Source organism: Mirounga leonina, unplaced genomic scaffold (genome assembly GCF_011800145.1).
Source record: "Mirounga leonina isolate KUSES-001 unplaced genomic scaffold, KU_Mleo_1.0 Mir_127, whole genome shotgun sequence".
Lineage (NCBI taxonomy): Eukaryota > Metazoa > Chordata > Mammalia > Carnivora > Phocidae > Mirounga > Mirounga leonina.
The window spans coordinates 10,301,609-10,316,916 of NW_023270316.1; the positions used below are offsets into that span (position 1 = coordinate 10,301,609).

A 15,308-nucleotide genomic window follows, 5' to 3' on the forward strand; every position below is an offset into this window, starting at 1 on the left:
AAAGAAAGAAAGAAAGAAAGAAAGAAAGAAAGAAAGAAAGAAAGAAAAATATTTTGTTCTTATAGAGTCTCATGTTTTTAATATAACTGAAATAATTTGATAGATTAATACTATAAAAGTAAAATTTAAGTCTATTATTCTCATACGCCTTTAGACAATCAATTGCAATTTGCTATAAAAATAAGTTGCACTTAGCAAAATAAAAATACAGTTACCTGTTGGAAATGTTAAATCTTAGCTTGCTTAGAGAATAGAAAAAAAAAGAAAGTCAAATAACAAGGGGTCCTGATTTTTTCTTCAATTTACTCAATAGTATTTACCCACCCACAAGGCTAATTTTAATTCAGGGTGATTATTTTAGTTTTCCACACTGAAAAGTTAGGTATTAGGCTTTTAGGATTTTTAGTTCTCAGCTCTTTCCCATCTGTTGCATTAAGGCTGTTCTTCCTCAGATCAATCAGATAAAAATCAATAATGTTGACACCAGAGTCCTCCAACACCACATACTAATTTTAAAATGCATGTGCGCCTGAGCAGGTGTTTAACACCTCCGTTGTCTTCCTCTGCAGGCATTTATGTCCATGTTCCAGATCCTCACCCAGGAAGGATGGGTAGACGTGATGGACCAAACCCTGAATGCTGTGGGCCACATGTGGGCACCTGTGGTGGCCATCTATTTTATTCTGTACCATCTCTTTGCCACTCTGGTGAGTTTAGCATTTCTTTTCAATTCTGTCTTAGAACCATAGTGGGATGAGCATCAACCGGTTTCTGTGGCCTAGTTTCCATTTCAGAACAAGAGCCAGAGAACCCATGTAAATAGTCCGACCAGATGAGGTCCCTTCCAGTCTCAATTCCTATGAATGAGCTCCTTGAGGAACTAGATTTCAGATCTGAGTAAGGCGTCTCCATCAGATACAAGTGTCCACATGAGGGAAAACAAGACGAGACAAAATGGAAATCCCGCATTTGCGTACCTGTTTCACCATCTCTAAGCATTCCCGCTCTAGATAATCTAAGGATCAAGCCAGACTACATTATTATGATTGCTGCCATTATTATTATTTATCATGTAGAGACAAGATCTTCAGTGTCACCACTCTCTTTTCCAAGCTGAGACTAAACTGAAGACAAGGTGAAGATCTCAGGGTACAGTGAGAAGTCAGCTCAGTGTTTTGGGGCTTTGATGGAAAGAAATGCAGGGGAGAACATTAAAACTCAGAGCTACAAATAAATTGTAAAAAGCATCATGAAAATTAAATACCAAAACCCAGGAAAAATTGACTTCTGTCACACAGCAGATTTTTTTCTTTTCAATGCATTTCTATTAAACAGAAAGAAAAAAATTGTGAAGTGTGGCCTTAACATATGAAGGGATGTAATCCTCAGGTCTTTTAATGGCAAAAGTACGTCTCCTTACAATAAAAGTGTGTGTAGTTAAGAAGCCAACTTAAGCTCTATTATGTTAAAAGTTCCAAGGTAAGAACCCAAAATGTTATCCTTTATCAGAAACACATGAAATTAAAAAAAAAAAAAAAAAAAACTGCTGTTGTTTATTGAAAAGCAAAATGTTTTATAATTTTTTTCCTAGTATTTGGAACAACCAAGGTAGGTAATGCTCCCGCGTTACAGATGATGAAACTGAGGCTCAGAGGAGTTAAGAAATTTGCCCAATGCCACGTAGGGTGTAAATGCTGGAGCCAGAATGTTCCCATGTCTTCCTGGACTCACAGCCTGTCATTCAGCTATGTCACTGTTTCCTTAGATTGTAATGTTTCCCACTATACCTGAAAATGTCTTCATGGAGTCAAACCTCTGCCCAAGAGTGACTAAAATAAAACAGAAATCAAGTGAGTGCTAAGGTCCCTTCCAATTCTAAATATGAACCATATAAGTGCTTCAGAAACTAGATGTGTTAGAGGTTGTATTTGCTATAGGCCGAGCCTTTCTTTCAAAACCGAGACACATCCGTCAAGCAGTGTATGGGGATGCATCGTATGTGGTCTAAAGTTTTAGGTTCAAGCGGTAGAATCACATGGAAGTAGTTTTGGCATTTTTTTACATGGGGTGACTTTTAAAATATGCACAAAAGGAAAGAACATTCAGCAGGGGGAAAGGAGACCCGGCTTCCAGAGTGAAATCTGCCCGCGCTGCGTGACACGTGGCCCTGAGCACTTTGCATCCTCCCTTCCAGGACCTTTAAGTCTCTGTCATTCATTCATTCATTCATTCATTCATTCATTCATTCATTCATTTACTCATTCATTCCCTCATTTGTGAATTCAGCTGTTTATTAAGCATCTACTATGTTTAAGTTCCCTTAAAACTATGGAATAGCTTGGAGACTATTGATCCTGGGTTCAAGGTAGGAGAGATATGATTGAAATCATCCATGTATGGTAATAATCTATCTAATTGTTTTTCTATTAAAACAGTATACTTGTTTGCTGTCCTCATGGCAGATTTTTCACATAGATTTAATCCTTTAGTGAGAGTCTCACACTATACGAAAGCAAGAAGAAAACTGATTCAGCCTAATAAACTGTTTACCAAAGTAATTTTTTTTTCAAGTGAACTTCTACAGAGACCACTAATATGATGAAATAAAATGTTAAATCTGGTACATTGACTTCTTGGGCAGTCTCATTTTTCCTTATGGGGCAAAACCATGGCACTGACTGTGGAACATGGAAGCATTTACAAGGACTCCCAAGGGCTCACCTGCACTCCTAGGAATCCACAGAGCACATCTGGAAAACCCATATGTAGTTCTGCCTTTTCATTCTACTGAGTCAAGTATCTGCCCAAACCATTTATTGTAATTTTTCCATCATGATTTTCAAAACGTGATTCTATATTAAAACTATAAATTGAAATAATTTCTTCTTTTATTCATAATCTTTTCCAAATCTGGAAAGCAACAGGGGCACTTTGGGAAATAAGGTGGAGTATAGCTGTGGAGTTCAAAATCTAGATTCAGGTTCTAGCTCTGTGGGTCGCAAGATGGGTGACTTTAGAAGAATCCAACAACTTCCCTAACCTCTCTGTCATGTATCTGAAAATGAGGATAATGATGCCCCACATACCTACTTTCCACAATTGCCATCTCCATGTGAGCTGTATTTTTGAGGATGTTTTAGCCGTAGAATGTGAGGAAGATCACAGCTATCCCCAACACTGAGTTTAAATAAGATGGAGTGTGCCTTTAAGGGTATACATTAATAAGTGCTAAAAAATTATTATATTAGTTCAGATGCTTTTAATTTGTAGAAGTATTATTGATCAAAGTGTCATTGATGCCCCTTCCTGGACCGAGTCCTTCTCTACCTTAATCTTTCCTTCTTTCCCCACACCTCTTCTCCCAGACAACGACTAGGATACATTTGGTCTGAATCTATCTTCCAGTTTTAAATCATATTTTACTGAATTTAACATGCTGTCAACTATAGGAAGACTTATTTTGTTTAATAATAACAAAAAGCAACCATTAAATCATACACATAGATGATAAGGTGCACTCCAGTTTCTGAGTTGTTAAAATGTGAAAATAAATGAGTGTCTTAAAATCAATGAAGTGCAGTAGTCTCCCACATATATATGTGTCCATCAAAAACATACAGTGCTTTAAATTTGAGGTTATAATCTACATTTTATACCATTAGTTTGTAAGATTTATATTAATTTTGTAGTTTGAGAACTCTGCCCCAGTGCCCTGATGGCCGTCCCTGGGGGAGATGTCCTTGTACACTTTTTTCCCTATTATGACCACACACCATGCTGAGGCCAATTTATACTTGATCATTGTTTCCCTCCTTAAGATGATTAGTAGCAGCAATTTTCAGAATAAATGGTATCCAGCTCTGCATACATTCTCAGTACGTTTTTGTCACCAAAGACTGTTTTCGAAATCTTTTTATTTTAATACATGTGAAGTTCATTCAGTCATTAGTCTATATAGTCATGAATATATGGAGTTGTTTTCCAATGATTTGCTCTCATAATATTGCAACTAATACGTTTGTACGCTATGTACACTTGTGTGAGAGTTTCTGTAGGATATATGCCAGAAAGTAGAATTCAGGATCCTCAATCCTGCCCAGATGGCTCTGTAACATGCGCCTGCAAGCCCATATATCAAATCTGGTCTGCAGGCTTTATTTATACAGCTTGTGAGCAAAGAATGGTTTACGCATTTTTAAATTCATATATTAAGTACGCACAGAATATCATCAGTGTTGTCTCTTGGCCCTCTAAGCCTAAAATATTTACTGTCTGGGGCTTATATTTGCTGACCCCTGTTCTATGTGCAAGCTGTACTAATTCACCTTCTCAAGTGTTGAGAATCCCTGTGTTCTTATGTTCTCACTTCTAGTTGATATTGTTAGACTTAAGATTTTGACAGTCTCATGAGTTGGATGGTAATATCACTTGGCCTTAAACTTGCATTTTTGTCTTTCGGTAATTGTTAATAAGGGAGCACTTCTTCATGAGCTTACTGGCCATCTTTGTGATTCACCCAATTGTATTGTATGCTTTATGTATTTTCCTAAAGGCTAGTTTGTCTTTTTAAAATGCATTTGTTGGGGTGGTACATAGCCTCTGGATAGTAATCCCATAGGTGTTGCAAATCTCCTCTCTTAGGCAGCCTTTTGCTATTTCAGTGTACCTGTGAGGGCTTTTGACATTATGTTTTGATGTGGTCAAGATGATCATTTTTTCACTTATTTGGTCAATATTTGTTCTGGACTCATGCTTAAGAAATTCTTTCCTACCCTGAGATAGTAAAAATATTCTCCTCTGTCTTCTTCTAATTGTTTTGAATTTCTGCCTTCCACCGTTAGGTCTTTAAGTAATCATAACATACTGTTTGTATATAGTGTGAGCCAGATAAAATACACTACGGCAATAAAATTCACATTGGTTTTTCCCAACCAGATTTATGGGAAGTTTTTTACATTTAGTTAGGTTGCCTGACTGTGATATCTAAAGCCAAAAGGTCAACTACTCAGATTGCTACATTTATAAGTGATTTTTTTAGATTAGAACTAATTAATTCAGTGAAAGAAAATACTCCATATAACTAAATTAAACCTGATAGTTCCATTTCCAGACAAAAGTCTTGAGACTGAAGTCACTTCCCCAGTTCACTGGAGATTTTGCCTGGAGCATGATCAGCAGTCACCTTGTTTTTCCTGACATCCTCCAACCCACAGTCACTACTGTGGGCTCCATCAAGTTAGCTCAATCTGATTCAACCCCGTTTTCCTGAATCTCAGCTCCTATGTCTAAGTACTAACCTACATCCTGGCCAGATTAGACAAGAGCTTAATCCCTGCCCTTTCTGAGCCTACAACCGGTGCAGAAGTAGGGCTGGTAAACACAAACCAACCAACCAACCAACCAAGAAAGCCTGCCATTCAAGACCTAATGACACAAGTGATAAAAGGCTGTGGATTGCCGTGGGATCAGTGCCCACATGGTAAACTTCTGATTTGCACTCATCCAGCCCTACCTGATCTGATCTGTTAAAATATTGACAGCAAAACAGCTGGAGATGGTTTGTGGATTGACATAGAAGTATGTGGATGGAGGCCCTAGGCCTCTGTGACATATGCATCACATTCCCTTAAAAACTGAACACTTAGAAGTTAAAATCTCGATTCCATAAGCCTGTCTTTAGGCTTGAGCTTCATTAAAATGAGCATTTTTCTTAAATTGTATGCTGCTTTTTGCAAAATACTACAAAGCATTTTAAGCCAAATGGGAAAAAAAAAAAGTCCACATAAATATTCAAGCTCTCTTTGTTTTTTATCCACACTGGCCCAGTGGTGCCGCACAACCCAGGGAGTTCCTGATTTAGTCTTTTCAAGGACAGGCATATGCCAAGCAGCAAAACAAGAAAAAAAAAAAATGTTTGGCTGCGGTTTGTTCTGGAATAAAAAACAGCAGGCTATTTCATTGCCCCCTGGGGGCACCAATTCGTCAGCCCACAATGAAAATCAAGCTTAAGTGTATAGCAAATGCATATTCATAACCATTATCTATTGTCTCTTTAAAATGTCTCTCTCATCCACCAGGTATGTATTGTGTATTTCCGTCCTGACTGATTGCAGTTTGCCGGGTGCTTGTGAAATTCATCTTTTCCCCCACTTTTGCCAATGATTAGAGGATAAGGACTGTGGAAGACTTACTGATCCAGTTGAAAGACTCTATTTTTTTTCTTCAGTGTTTTTCCCTTTATTATTGTTTCCAAGGAAAGCCCTGGGATGTGAATACTGAAAGAGAGAAAATGTAATTAAGCGTTCATTGTGGATAGTCTTTTTGTTACCTTTGAAGTGCTTAAATTAACACAGCAATCTCTTGATTTTGCTTCTCTGGTGGCAGCTTTCTGAGAATAGTCATATTTTGCTTACAAAAATGGGCATTCCAAAGTGTAAATTAAATAACTTGATTTTATAGAATTCATTTAAAAGTGCATCTGTGTTGAACATATCCCATTTTACATTGCTCTGATTACATTTGACTTTTTTGTTGACCTATGTAAAAAGATTGTTTCCAACTACAGCTCACAAGACAACTTAGGATAGTGTGATTCAAAGTGGTAAGAAGGAAAAAGAAAAACACAGGATTACGGGGTGTTGACCAGATGCCTGCTGTGCTTTTACCATATGCTTGAAAATAATTTTTAAAAAGGAATTATTAATAAAGTTCACCATAGCGAGCGAAATAAGATTAAAGGTGACATTTCAACTAATGGGCTGTCATTAAGCTGTATCGTAAGGAAAAGAAAGTGGTAAAAGTAAACTTTAAAGAAGTGCGAAGGGAAAGGGGAAGATGTATGTAGGACAAGGACATGACTGTATGCAGAGCTAGAGAGAATGCAAAATAAAGGTGGAGATTCTCAGCCAAGAAAACCCACTCTCAAATGGTAAGGCCCCCCTCTTTCACAATAATCTGTGACTTTCAGCAGTCTGAGTCATGCTGACCCAAACATTGAGTGTCAGGTAGAGAGGATGAACGCCCTGGTGTGCTGGGCAGAATGGAGGGAATAATGAGACTGGGAACACACCTGCCTCTGCATTCTGTAATCTACCGAACCGTGCTGAAATGTGTTCTGGGCAAAGGAAGGAAAACAGATTAATTGTCTGTGGTTGAATGTATAAAACTTAAAACATAGCAAATACCTAGCAAAACCTTAGCTCAGGAGAATCTGACTTTTTCAGTAGAGTGCGAGGAGTGAGAGCAGTTGTCAGAGAAGGAAAGAGATTTTCTGGTGGCCGAACACCTATTAAGGCAGTGGGGCAGGAACCATATCGAACCTGGAAACAGATGCTTTGAAATCCACTTAGCTAGAAGGTCAGAATCATGTCCAATTCATAAAAATTCTAGGAACGAGATTTGCCAGGCTTCCAGGGACTTGATATGTGACATTTTCCCCACTAAATGCATTATCAAGGCTAAAAATATCTTGAGAATGGACGTTATAATCTGAGCAAACTAGAAGAATTAGGTACCTAGGATATTTTAATAGTTATTCTACACCTTTTCATCAAAATTGGTGATTCATAATGTATCAATATTGCTCATAAAATAAGGAAGTGGATAAATTACATAAATTACATCAGTTGTCTATTACATGATAGATATGTATTACATGGTAGAACAAATACTTGCATATTAATATAATGGAATGTTATAGACCTGTTAAAAGTGGATAGTAGCCAAAGCATAAATATATATATACATATATATATATATATGAACTTCTTTTTTTAAAGCATTGTACAAATTAAATACCACTGGGTTGAAAGTATACGTGTGCCTTAACAAAGCTCAAGAGGAAATGAAGGGCTGGACCATGAGCCTCTTTCTCCCCTGAAAATGCATCATTTAAAAAATTGTGATGTAGTATTATGTGCCACATTATAAATTCAAGTATTATGTAAATCTAAATATTAAAAATTAGTAAATAAGGCAGAGCAGTTTGACTGCATAATTTAGAATTGGTCAAGTGTAAAGGTGGAAGTGTCCCATGGAAACGATGAAGCTCTTGTGATGCGTGTGGTGAGTCCCCGTAAAAAATATTTATTGTATCAGTAACATTTTAATATAAACCTGTGAATCGCACGTAACGACAGTGGAAAGCCTTTTGGCACAGCAGTTGTGACATCTGTAGGTAAACACTGAAAGTAAGACTCAGACCTCAGTGTAATGTGTTCAGATTACTCATGAGCATTACCTCAGCTTTCTATAAAAACAGAACAAACAAATGAAAACAACAACAACAAAACACGGAGAGAATCGGGGAGCAGTTCTTGCTTACAGAATGAGGACTTGTCCCCCATACTGTGACTTCCGGGGCGGGGAGGAAGTGGCCGACACCCAGACCAGCATGCACCCTCAGCCCCGCTATGCACAGCACGGGTCCGTAGGAGAAGAATGTCTCTTGACAATGTCCATTAAATATGGTGACAGCGGAGCTGTCAGCCTCCCTTCACTTCTATTCCTTCATCACAGTGGTTATTGCCACCTTATTAGAGCCTGAGAAGGAACTACAAAGTAATTCTCACCTCCTTGCAATCACAGCAGTGAATCCTGCCTCTCCTGCACCTTCTATTTCTATTCCAAACAGGCCATCTTCGGTCGCTACCTTATCCCAATGCTTGGCGACAGGGACCGAGCTAAAAGTCCATGTCCAAATGGAGTTTCAGGAGGCAACTCGAGCTCCACACAGATTTTTAAATACAATTTCTATGGGTGCCATCACATAGTCAGGTTAATTAAGCAGTGATGCTGAAACATGCAAAGATACTTGTTGAAAGAACTTAAGTTTAATGATGGTTGAAAGCAAACTTTAAACTTTCTCTTATATTATTCGTGAATGTGTTGCCCAGACCCCTCCCAGCTGCTTAACTCTGTAAATGTGGGGCCTTCAAACCGCACAGCACCTTCATCATTTCTCCTCGCAAAGCCAAAGCTTTTCCTTTTTGAGTCTTGCCTTCTCTCTGCCCTGAAAACTCAACTCCTATCTGCATGAGAAGGAGAAACCATGGCCGGCATCTCACATCTGTCTCTCTGTCCTGCTCTGAGGGGAGCTTTTCTCTCTCTCCTCCAGAAAGAATGTATAAAATGACTGGTTTTTTTTTTTTAAGATTTTATTTATTTATTTGAGAGAGAGAGCACATGAGAGGGGGGAGGGTCGGGAGGGTCAGAGGGAGAAGCAGACCCCCCGCTGAGCAGGGAGCCCGATGCGGGACTCGATCCCGGGACTCCAGGATCATGACCTGAGCCGAAGGCAGTCGCCCAACCAACTGAGCCACCCAGGTGCCCTTGCTTTGAACATTTTTTCTTTTTAAAGATTTTATTTATTTATTTGAGAGAGAGAATGAGATAGAGAGCATGAGAGGGGGGAGGGTCAGAGAGAGAGGCAGACTCCCTGCTGAGCAGGGAGCCCGACGTGGGACTCGATCCAGGGACTCCAGGATCGTGACCTGAGCCGAAGGCAGTCGCCCAACCAACTGAGCCACCCAGGCGCCCTGTTTTTTTGTTTTTTTTTAATGACAAAACCTTATGTATTTAATAGCCCTTTGTCAGACTGTACTTTATACTGTTTAGTCACTGTTCCAATGAGCCAATTTAAAATAACTACATTAAGCCTAAAAAAGTTACATTTGGAAGGAAAAAATTAACAGAAGGGAAGCTAATGTCATCACTTAGTGATCATTACAACCTCCCTCTCACACCTCCCAGCCTCTGTTGGCGGCATTTGGGCAAATTGCCACCCCCCTGTCCTGCCTCTCTGGCCTCTGGAAGCCGTGCTCTGTGGTACTTAACCACTCACCAGGCCCCTAATAAGCCACATGCTCCCAAGGCCTTGTCTTCGCACATGCCACCTGGAAATCCTTCCTCATAATTCTCTTCCTGCCAAAAGTGACCTTTCTCCTTGATATTTTGTTATCTTGGTAGCACATGGTTGGACTTTATCGGTGCCTCACAATCTTAAATAAGTAGCATTCAGAAGAAACACTCCGGCCCGTTGGCCCAGAGCAGCTCTCAGAGGTCTAAATGCTCAGAACCAAATGTGTGATACTCTGATTGGGTTTAGTTTCTGGTTGTCAGTCTTCATACTTGTGTGAGCCTCCCTGCCAAACCCCGCTCCAATTTCCCTTCACGTTCCTCCTTTCTGAGAAGAAACAACGTTTTCCAGGGCGGAGCTTGAGGGAGGCAGGGGGGCGTAGCTTGTCTCCGTGGTAGGGCGGCAGCCACACTCAGGGCCCATGGCAGTGTTGGTGCCAACCCGGGTGTGCCCCACATCCATGACTTGGCCCCACTTCTCATCAGAATTGGGGGGGTGGCAGCCCCGCTGGAGGCCCTGCATAGATGAGGGGTGGCCTGCACGGAGTTGGAGGTCTGGGAAGTTCTGAGAAGAGCGGGAGGCCTGAGAGAACCTCAAGGACAAGTCCCTTTCAGTTCCCACCTGGAATGGCAGAACTTCCCAACTTCCTGATTAGGAACAACACTCGTGTGAGAGCAACGGCCCAGGCTAGAGACCAGTTGGAGAGTAGAGGGGCTTGAATGGGGACCCCCACAAAGAGATGTCCATGTCTTAACTCCCACACTTATGAATTTGACGTTCTTTGGAATAAGGGTCTTTGCAGATGTCATTGAACTAAGGTTCTTGAAATGAGACATCCTGGATTATCCAGAGGAGCCCTAAATCCAATGACAAGTGTCCTTATGAGAAATAGATGAGGACGAGACACAGGAAGAAAGAGACGGCCACGTGAAGACAGAGGCCGAGACTGGAGTGATGCCACCACGTGCTAACGACCTCCTGGGGCCCCTGGAAGCTGGGAGAGGCAAGGTCGGTCCGCCCCTGGAGCCTACTGAAGGAGCGTGGTCCTGCTGACAACCTGATTTTGGACAATGGAATACATTTCTGTTGTTCCCAGCCACCAAGCTTGTGCAACTTGTTACAGCAGCCCCAGGAAACTAACACAGAGGGTGTCACTGAGAATCAGACCTTAGCAGGAGCTACGGGAGCTGAGATGGTGATCAATTCACCAGAGGCCCCCAAACAAGCACCATCGCTGCCCCGGATGGGGCCAGAGGACAGGCCCCATGGCCACAGTGGACCAGACGCTGATGAGAAGCATGCCCTTGGCCCTAGGCCAGCAAAAGGAGCATTTATTCAAATGTAACTGAGTTTTAAAGGACTGAATTGAATCAATATAGCAAGATTCAGTTTTCAGCCAGCAAAACAAATGGAGAGTTTATGGACTAAATTAAATTCATGTGTAGAAATATCAAGAAAACTATTTTAGTTTCTCCTATCTAAATTTATGTCTGTATATTTTCATACAGGCTGTACCACACCACAGGGTTGTCAGAAGAAGATTAAATGAAAAAACGGGATAGCTTCAATTCATTGAGCTATTGTTGTTATTATCTGTAATATTTCACAGACAAGGGCCTCAAAACTCAGTGTCTGGTGGCTAACTGAGGTCTCCCACCACGGTGCTCCTTCCGCCCGGCCGCCAACCTACAGCGGCTCAATTTGATTGTGAACTTCGTAGCAGTGAGCCCAATGTCGTATTTGTGTTCCTGACCAGGCAGTGTCTGACACATTGATGGGGCCCAATCAACTGCCTGTTGAATTTAATCGAAGAACGTAACCTCTCTGTCCTTAAGTAGCCTGCCATCTGTCTGGTGTTGGGAAAATAATTAAAAATAAAATATCCTGCCAACCCAGAAAACCTCTGCCCACCAAGGTAGATGAGAAAGAAAACAGTTTTATGATCGAATCAGCACCAGTCCAGACTGCAGCGGGCACCACAGGCAGCCCACTAAGGAGAACTCAAAGACAAAGCAGTCTCACCTTGTATATGTATAGCCCGTTTTGCTTTTAATATGATATATATATATCTCAAAGGGGCAGGGGAAGAATTTCCAGAAGACAAGTTTTCTGAAGGATATGCTCTAAGAAAAGGGAAGAGAACTGTCACTTTCCCTCTTATCATCAGGGAATTTTTTTTTTTCTTTTTAGATTTGTGTTTACCCTTTACTGGTAAGATAGGAAAACTGGTTAAATTAGGACTGAGGAGTGCCTGGTCAAGTACCCGATGAGTGATGGAAATGCTGTACCCCTCCACAGACACTGCTGTTGATGAGAATATCATGGTCATGCAAGGGGCCTAAACTTAAAGGGGACTCTGAAAGGTCCTGTTGAGAATAATGTCTGGTTAGAGGAAGGCTGAATATATCTGTGCCTAGATGTCCGTGGTGTGGCAGACATGGTGACATCAGTAAACATCTGTCATCTAGACCATTCTGCATCTTCTTTAAGTTCTGGTAGGATCCCAACGGACATGGCTTTTAAACAGAGGGGTATTGGCACTTGTCCCAAGGCAAGCATATACTGTCAAAATTTAATAATATCTGGAGGCTCTTTTTCCCCTTGTTATATACTCATTGAACGTGGAAAAGAGCTAGCCATTAACTTTTGCATAATAAATCTCTCTGGTACTTAAAAGTCATGACTAAATTGCCCTAACTTTCTTACCTCCATGCTTAGCCATCTAATATTAACAAATGGGAATAATTTCTTAAGAGGGAAATTGAAAGGAGGAACATAAATTAGGAATGAAAATGATTTATCAAATGAATGTGGAACTTTAGAGAATTCAAACTTGAAAAAGGACTAAAAATTAAATATTTTTTTAAATTCTACTTTTTTGTTGCTTTCTCTCTTTTACCTTATTTACCCATTCCAAAAAAAGCATATGCCTTTTTTTCTTTAATTTGTGAAATGTGGTGAAATACCAAGAAAAGGGGGAAGTCTGTTTTCCACAAAGGCAGGCACTGTTAACATTTCTAAAGTACCTCCTTCTAGCATTCACTCTATTGTTCTTTTTTGTGCTTCCTTGCACTTCTACCCTGTACACTCTTATTTAATATTGTAATGTGAGCATTTTTTCAATACTATTAAAATTCATGAGTGCATTCTTTATCTAGCTGTATAACAAATTATGGACAATAAGAGCTTACAAGGATAAACATTTATTTCTCACATATTTTCTGCAGGTCAGGAATCTGGGACAGGCTGAGCTGGATGTTTCTAGCTCAGAATGTCTCATGAGTTTGCAGTCAAAATGTTGGTGGGGCTGCAGTCAACTGAAGGCTTGACTAGGGCGGGAGGATCTTGTGAGATGGATCACTTACAGGGCGGGAGGCCTTGGTTCATCACTACATGGACCTCTCCATAGGGCCATTTGAGTGTCCTCATGACATGGCACCTGGCTTCCACCAGAGTGGGTGATCCAAGAGAGAGCAAGCTGAAAGCCACAGTGTCTTTATCACCTAGCCTCATAAGTCACCCACAATCATTTCCGTAACCTATTGCACAGACCAGCCATATTCAACTTGGGAGGAGGCTCACAAGAGTGTGAACACCAGGGGACCCTCTTGGAGACTAGCTACCACAATGGGAAATTGTAATGGCTGCGTGAATTTTATAATAGAGATCTGCATAACTGTATTACCTATTTATGTAAGGTTAGATACTATTTCTTGTATTTCATTATTACCAATAACTATCAAGCACCTTTGTATATAAAGCTTTTTAATACTCCAAATGATTTTCTTTGGATATAGTCTCAGAAGTGGGACTGTTAAGTTATAAAAACTTTTTTCTTAATTTCCATTTAAATCGGTTTCATAGAGCAAATTAATATTTTATATTGTTTATTTCAGTTAACATATGCATTTCCTTTAACATATTTGTGATAAATACCTTAAAATCCCTGTGCAGTGCTTCACAACTACATGTTCATTTTTCATTTAATGCGTTCTATGTAGTATATATTTTTAGGTAGATATTCTATATCATATATATATAATATTTTAATACTTATGGCATGTGGGTTTTTTCATTGTTATTTAACCATTTTATAGATCCTCCTGAGTTTGTTTGTTGCTGTTATTTTGGACAACTTAGAACTTGATGAAGATCTAAAGAAGCTTAAACAAGTAAGTAATATGTGGGGAATTCTTCAAGTCTGCATTTAAAAAAAATAAGGGTAAAACATGTGCTTACAGATACTGTTAAAAGAGAGCTTCAAAGTAAAAAAATAGATTTTAATAAGGCAGTCTAAGTTGGCAAAATTTTCTTTTGTTTAATTTTTCTCCATTATCAACAGGGAAAGTTTTTTATTGCTCTATAATTATCCTAGGAATATTTTCATATTACTATTTTGATTAAAAGTAAGATGGACATACTACAGGAAATTGGATTGGCCACTCTTCTCCTTCTGCCATTACATGAAGGTTGTTTGAAAATGAAATGCCTCAGGGCCAGATTGCCATTTTGCATAATTATGTGTAATACTCTTGGCCATCATCATAAAAATATTAAGCATCAACTTGCCTGACCTCTAGACACTAAAAGAGAATTTAGTCTTGGCGCTCATAGTCATTATAAGAAATGGAATAGAATAAATGATCAGCTCTGTGCCCAGTTATGTGTGAAAACAGATTGGATATTATAGCATTGATAATCATACCCCAAAAAATGCAAATGAAAATGTGTGAAGGTTATATGACTGATGGCAGAAAGATGACAGGCATGATGGACCATTCTCATAGTTTCTGTTGCATGGAAGATCTTTGGCTTAAATATTTGGCTGAGTTGGTGTGAGAAGAGGACACTGGATAAGATATTCGGTTTTTATTAAAATATAGTTGACATTCAATGTCATATTCGTTTTGGATGTTCTACATAGTGGTTCAACAATTCTATATATTATGCAGTGCTCAACATAAGTGTAGTTACCATCTGTCACCATACAAAGTTATTACAATATTATTGAATATTCTCCATGCTCTACTTTTCATCCTCATGGCTTATTTATTTTATAACTGGAAGTTTGTACCTCTTAATCTCCCTCACCTATTTTGCCCTCCCCCCTCTTCCCCAGCAACCACTGGTTGGTTCTCTGTATTTATGAGTCTATTTCTGATTTTTTTGTTTATCTGTTCATTTGTTTTTTAGCTTCCACATATAAGTGAAATTATATGGTGTTTGTCATTCCCTGTCTGACTTATTTCACTTATCATGATACCCTTTAGCTCCATCCATATTGTCACAAACGGCAAGATCTCATCCTTTTTATGCCTGAGTAATACCCCATTGTATATATATACCACCTCTTCTTTACCCATTCATCTATCTATGGACACTTGGGTTGCTTCCATATTTTAACTATTGTAAGTGCTGCAATAAACATAGGAGCACATATATCCTTTTGAAG

The 15,308-nt window shown here is 39.5% G+C and overlaps 1 protein-coding gene across 1 annotated transcript in view; it reads left to right on the forward strand.

Annotated features, from left to right (window-relative positions):
- Positions 1 to 15,308, forward strand: part of NALCN (sodium leak channel, non-selective) — a 295,448-nt gene that overhangs the window by 172,419 nt on the left and 107,721 nt on the right. The window contains exons 13-14 of the mRNA XM_035003104.1: positions 570 to 707; positions 13,954 to 14,028. Coding sequence (XP_034858995.1) covers positions 570 to 707; positions 13,954 to 14,028 — 213 coding nt within the window. The remainder of the gene's footprint in view (positions 1 to 569; positions 708 to 13,953; positions 14,029 to 15,308) is intronic.